We start from the raw sequence: 6,343 nt of genomic DNA, 5'->3' as shown, positions 1-6,343 counted from the left end.
TACCTTCACTAACTTTTATGTTCATCAAAGATGAGCTCTCTCATGGAATCTAAGATATAGGATCATTAGCTTCTTAAAATAAATTGACAACATCCTCAATTGCATATAATATCTCAAGTTTAGAAACAAAACAAAACCAATCCCCTACATGAGTTTCTTTAATCTATTCAAAATAAATGAAAATTGGATCTAAAAATGTTGGGTTCTTAGGGCCAATGAAACCTAATCTGATTTAGAGATTTGTGATAAGATTTTTGCAAAATGGATATATATATATATATATATATATATCAAATGCATTTAAATATAAGTTGAAATTTCTATTCAGATGTAAGGTAGGGCATTTATCTAACTAGGAATTTTTTTCAAATGTGAGAAAATTGAATTTCAATGGGAAATGTTCACACTATATAGCCCATTGGCTAAGTTGGTAAGGATACAATTTTGGGTTATTCCATCATTTGTTCCTTACATTATGTTTCTTTTGGTTTGGTATTATTTAAATATGTATTTGATATTAGTTTATATTCTAGTGATTATGTGATATAATTTTTGTTTTTAAAAAAAACAAATTTGTTCTAGTTTGAAGATATTTATGCACATCATACAATACAATAAAAATGCTGCATTATCTGTAATTATATTTTACACTTAGTAAATATAAAGCTATCATATATATAAGCATTATGTTGACAAAAAACCATGAATTGAAATCTTATTTAAGTTCTCTACATTTTACAACAAAGGTTTTCCTCTTTTTGATGATGGGCCAATAAGTATGTTCTAAAACATGTAATTAAAATCATACACAAATTGAACAAGAAATATGTACATCTCAATCAATGCCAACCAGAACATAGATTTAGTTGTGAATGAGTATGAAAAATAATAAATTTCTATTCGTTCCTCGAAGACATTGATGATGATTTTGGAAATGGTGGTGACTGAAATAGAGAATTAATTGACCATGTTCAGGACTGGTCGTCTCCATATGAAAGATATCCTACAACTGTTGCACAAGATTGTAAATTAGAAGGTGGAGGTATTATCTTATTGTCAACAAAGAATTTCCAGAAATAAACTTGCCTGTTTAGTGGGTCGAGGGATTGTTGCTCTCATGATTTCACCTTGATTGTGCTCCATGTCATCCCCTGCACACTCGCGAGGACAATAAATTAGATATGGTCAAATTGGAAATCATGCAACTTTTTAAATTAATTTCCCTTGGGCTTACCCTTGGTGAGGGGTGTTTGAAGAAGAAAGAAACAGGCAGCAATAACAAAGTAGCACAACAACAAAACAATTCCCTTCATGTAGTTTGAATTCCCGTCCTGCATAGCATAGCAAAGGCTTTATTGTTAAGCTCTTTTACAAAAGGTTCACGGTCAAACAACGCACAAAAAGATCAAATGACTTCAGCCAAATTAATACTTGACTTATTTAAATGGTTTGTCTTAAATCGTATTAATAGGCATATCTATTTATTTGTGTGAATTACATTAATGATTAGAATTTAGCATACACACTTCTAAGTCTCATCACTCAAAAAAATTGTCATCTTCAGTATTGATTAGTAGGTCTATTTATTAGTGTCACTTAAGATGAATCATATAAACAAATCGAATTTCCTTGAAGTCAAGTCCACTCAAATTTAGTTTTTCATTTCTGCCACCTATTAGTAGGGCATATCTATAAATGTAATTTAAGATGAGCCATTTGAACTATGTGCAAGTATCGTGGGTTGAAATGATTTCTATTTAAAAATCACATTTTGAACTTTGATTTGTTTATGTGGTTCACTTTAATCAATAATAGATGGATCCGCCTATCAAATATACAGTGAGCCATGCAAACAAGTCAAAATCTAGAGTGTGATATTTTAAATCAAGACCACCTAAATGTTATTTATCATTTCAACCACCTATTAGAAGGGCCCATCTATTATTGTGATTTATGATGGGTGATTTAAACAATCAAAATATAGAGAGCATGCTTTTGTACTCTAGCCATCCAAACATTATCTCATTTCCATCATGTATTAGTAGGACCTATCTAGTAGTGTGATTTAAAATGAAGCCCAAACAAGTGAAAGCTTAAGGTGTACTATTTAAAAGGGCCTCCTACATATTATTTGCCATTTATAGCAAATGAACAAGATGTTATCAGTCTCACTTCGTAACCTCTGCCTCCCCTATTTAACTTCTTCCACTAATGAAAAAAAAAAGCAATAGTAGGTGAAGCATGAAAGTGAAAACTAACTTTGTGCAAGTGTGATGAACTTAAACAACGCAGTTTTCAGTTTTGACTTTTTAAGGGATTCATATTAATTAGTAATAGACTTGTCCATTTATTATGCTGATTTACAATGAGTCATACAAATAAGTCAAAATTTAGAGTGCATTCCTTTAAATTGGACCACCCAAATGTTCTCTCTTATTTCCACCACCTATTAAAAGGACCCATCTAATACTTAGATTTCAGATGAACCATGTAAACAAATCAACACATAGATTGCATTCTTTTAAACTAGACCACTCAAATACTATTTATTATTTCCACTATCAATTAAAAAAAAATCTATCTATTAGTATAATTTAAAATGAATTACGTAAACAAATCAAAACTTAAAATATACTTTTGAAATAACCACCATTTTTAGTTTAGATATCTTATATAAGAAACAAAAGAATGTTCTCTGCTCCCCTGGTTAACCTCTTTCTTCTAGGAAAACAGATCAGGTGAGGCATGAGAGGGAAAACTAACCTGTAATACACCTGCTGTGATCAAGACCGTGGAGAAGAGAATAAGAGTGTCTAGCAGATGAAAATCGAGGTCCATGTATATACCCCTTATCCATGCCACAATTGTAATAAATGGGATCTGGCAAGTTAGAAAAACACTGCAAACTATTATCCCTCAACACCAATGAAATGAATAGGTAAGAGAGCCAAGACAAGTAGTGAGCATACCACGAACATGGAAATCTGAGTAGCAGATCCCACAGCGATTCCCAATGATATGTCCTGCAAACTCCCATCATCAGTACAAGTTGCAATAGAAATGAATGAATGAATTATTTGCATCAAATGCTGTGTAGCTTTCCCACTCACAAGCTTGTTCTTGAAAGCACATAACACTGCCCCTGCATGCTCTGCTGCGTTGCCCACAATTGGTAGCAATATTATACTTATAAAACTCACTGATATCCCCCACGATTCTGCCACATCCTGACCAAAACATTCCCCCACAAAAACCCTCTCAACACTTGATATTCATGAGAAAGGCCAAGGAACAGAGCAAACGCACTCTCATTACTTTCTTACCTCAATGGTCTCCACTACGAATTGGGAAAGTATAGATATAACTACTGTAATTGCACATAGCCATATGATGGAACTTATAAGCCCAATACAAGGTTCCTCCTCCTCCTCTTCATCTTCTGTCTCCTGAAAACATATAAAATTTTATGTGAGATGAATACCTTGCGCTACAGTTTTCATGGACCAATTAAGAAGAATTTCTACTTTTTCAAAAACATATAATTTTATTTGAGATTAATTTGTATGGTGGACTACATAGCTGAACTATTGATATTCATATGATTCAGATGCTACTTATTAGTATTTCCAACATCAACAACCATGACATTGTATCAAAAGTTCGAATTGTAAATGTTAGATTTATTCCAATAGCATCAAGTCAGCAATTTGGACATAAATAAGTAAAGAAAAACACCTGGCCTTGGTCAAAGATTTGTCGATGAGTAGTGAGCTGGAAGAAGAGGTATGCCCCATAAGCGATGAGCATGATGAGGCTGGTGAATCTGGAGAGCTTGAGAACAGAGAGAGTGGTATCGCCGTGAATGAGTGAATGCTTGAAAGCCAGAGGAAGCATCAGGCTCATCGAGGCCATCATAAGGAGACTGCAACTGATTCCTGATGCAGTCTACATTACACCAGACAAATTACATACACACACATACCTTGTTGTGGTAATAATCAAAATAACATAGTAAGTAGTACCGAGACCAACCGTGTTGAACTTTTGGTCCTTTTTCATATTGGCTAATCCCCCACACAAGAGAGATGTCCCAAGTACCAGAAGTAGGTTGGATAAGACAGAGCCCAACAGAGAATACTTGACAACATTGTTCTTCCCATGCCACAGGGCTATCACTGCAATAATCATCTCCGTTGCATTGCCACATGTGGCATTCAGCAGCCCACCCACTGCAGAGCAGAGCACCACCACATTTGTTATTGCATCTATTTCCTCTTTTCTAGTTCAAATTCAGAATGTTTTTCTATTTGATTGAAAAAACATACACAATGAAATGAAATGTGCAAAACCCATTGCAACAATTTTTACAAGTTTTAAGCATGATGAGCGTCCTACCTGTGGGTCCAGTGTAGAATGCTATTTGTCTGCAAACAAGAACATGCATGCAATGGGAAATCAGTAGTGAGGAGCAGGGAAAATGTGACAGTACAATATGTAATGTGGTCTGCTACTACTTACTCAGTAATAAACCCCAAACGTTCAGCCAGAGGAGCAAGGCCCAGCAAACTTACGATGAACACCCAAACCTGTTAGAGAAAAAACACTGTAAGAACTGAAGATATGATTGCGAAAACCAAGGAAAATAGAGGTGTTTTAGATGTTACATTTCCCAAATGAAGTTGATCTAGTAGAATGGCGAGGGGAACGAGAGGAAAGAGGAGGCTTAATTTAGTGCCAAGAAGCACTTGGTGGAGATTGCACAACAAGAGGGTGAGGCATTCGTGGAGATAACTACACTTGAGAGATGAAGATGAGCGATTCTGTGGTGATTGCATCGTGTCTCTGCTCTCTTTCGCCTCATAAATCTCCCTACACTTGCCCTTGCCATTGCCTCCCCCTTCGTTCACAACACCTTTGCAAGACATGATGAACCAATGCACAAAGTACTTTTAATGCATTCGCCTCTCACAGAGAAAGTGAAGCTAAAACTTCTCTTGGTGTGTACCCTATATATAATAAGCCATTGAAGAGCCTTCCGGAACTCAATGTGATTGCACGTATTTATTTACCATTTTACAGATGTGCATGTTTGTCACTTCTCAATTGATTTGTCCTATGTTTTTTAAATATCTGCGTCCACCTCGGCTAAGGAGAGCCCCCCCGGCCCCAAACAAGAGTTCGGTGCCTGTCACATCAACCTTCATAAATAAAATTGGTTTCTTACATTGAGAATATTGGCAATAAAACGGATTGAGGAACTGGATTTGTATTACTCAATTTATTTTTTTGGGTTTATTGATGATTTCATATTTTGTGTAAAAAGTGTTTAATTAGAATATATATTCATTTTTTAACGAGATTTGGATTTTTGACATTTCAATCTTTATTTATCAGCTATGTTGATTTGAGTGTACAAGTTAATGTAGATGTACAAATCAATTCAAGTGTAAGAGTGAATATATCTAATTCATAAATATAATCATTTTTCAGCAAGTAAAGTGTATATTCTAAGTGTGAAATTTGGTTTGAAATTCGATGTTAGAGAAGCATTGTAACATATGTTAAAGTTGATTCATCAATATTTCAAAATCGTACAACTAACTTGGATGAAGATCTCTCAATTAGAATCAATATTGTTTGCTCTAGAACACATGCGAGTGCAGATCTAAACTTGCATGTGGATATGATGTGAAACTCTCATTTTGATCTAGCGAAATGAGCATTGTTTGAATGAATGTAAGCATACCAAAAAAATGTTCAAGAATGCCTTTGAAAGGTTTGTTAGGTTGTTGAGGTCACACTCTCCTCAATTAAACCCTTAGCTCATCAAAGATAATGAGAAATCATACAGTGGTCATAAAATAAAAACACTCTAGTAATATTTTGATAAATAAGGCTATAGATTGTTTTGATCTCATTTTCAAAAAAAATCTCTTAAAATTTGTAAAAACATGTATTGAATCAGTTTTCAATATATAAATATAAATTGCATCAATAATTTTACGGTCCATTAGTTTACATCAAAATAAAATGCAAAATATAAATATCACATTTAGAGAGTCCAAGTTGAGAATTGTAGTTGTGTTGATCATTCCTTCATAGAAGTATGAGATAATTTTGAACTTTTTTTCTATAAGGTCATTAGTTAAACTTACAAAATAATAAGTGACTTGCATGTTAATTAGTTTACATGACACACTAATTGAAATAGACCATAATTGTAAGAGAAGGTGGCATGGCTATGCAATTTTCACCATTACATTCACCTTCACTTTGATGTGGATATAGACATTTAACATCTAAAATTATATATTTGAACACTCAAAAGCATACACATGACTAT

The 6,343-nt window shown here is 34.0% G+C and overlaps 1 protein-coding gene across 1 annotated transcript; it reads right to left on the bottom strand.

The window, feature by feature from the left end:
* Positions 1-697: 697 nt before the first annotated feature.
* On the bottom strand, positions 698-4,984 carry LOC149562083 (vacuolar cation/proton exchanger 3-like). The gene is made up of 12 exons (XM_089825621.1): positions 4,665-4,984; positions 4,519-4,586; positions 4,396-4,424; positions 4,033-4,229; positions 3,736-3,945; positions 3,324-3,446; positions 3,111-3,227; positions 2,970-3,023; positions 2,764-2,880; positions 1,235-1,331; positions 1,087-1,151; positions 698-1,009 (listed from the first exon to the last, which is right to left on the bottom strand). Exons 1-12 carry the CDS (start codon positions 4,923-4,925, stop codon positions 1,004-1,006), a joined length of 1,344 nt encoding a protein of 447 aa, XP_089681747.1. The 5' UTR covers positions 4,926-4,984; the 3' UTR covers positions 698-1,003.
* Positions 4,985-6,343: the final 1,359 nt, after the last annotated feature.

The sequence above is a fragment of the Cupressus sempervirens genome, chromosome 4 (assembly GCF_028749045.1).
Source record: "Cupressus sempervirens isolate cs-2001-9-10 chromosome 4, ASM2874904v1, whole genome shotgun sequence".
Classification (NCBI taxonomy): Eukaryota; Viridiplantae; Streptophyta; class Pinopsida; order Cupressales; family Cupressaceae; genus Cupressus; species Cupressus sempervirens.
The sequence above is the reverse complement of the archived record's forward strand: the minus strand, read 5'-3'. Positions and strand labels throughout refer to the sequence as shown.

Coding starts and splice junctions, on each gene's coding strand:
- LOC149562083 (XM_089825621.1), bottom strand. CDS start 4,925: ATGTCTTGCAAAGGTGTTGTGAACGAAGGGGGAGGCAATGGCAAGGGC. Junction 4,230..4,395: donor ATTCTACACTGGACCCACAG/GTAGGACGCTCA, acceptor TCTGCTCTGCAG/TGGGTGGGCTGCTGAATGCC. Junction 3,447..3,735: donor AAATCTTTGACCAAGGCCAG/GTGTTTTTCTTT, acceptor ATATGTTTTCAG/GAGACAGAAGATGAAGAGGA.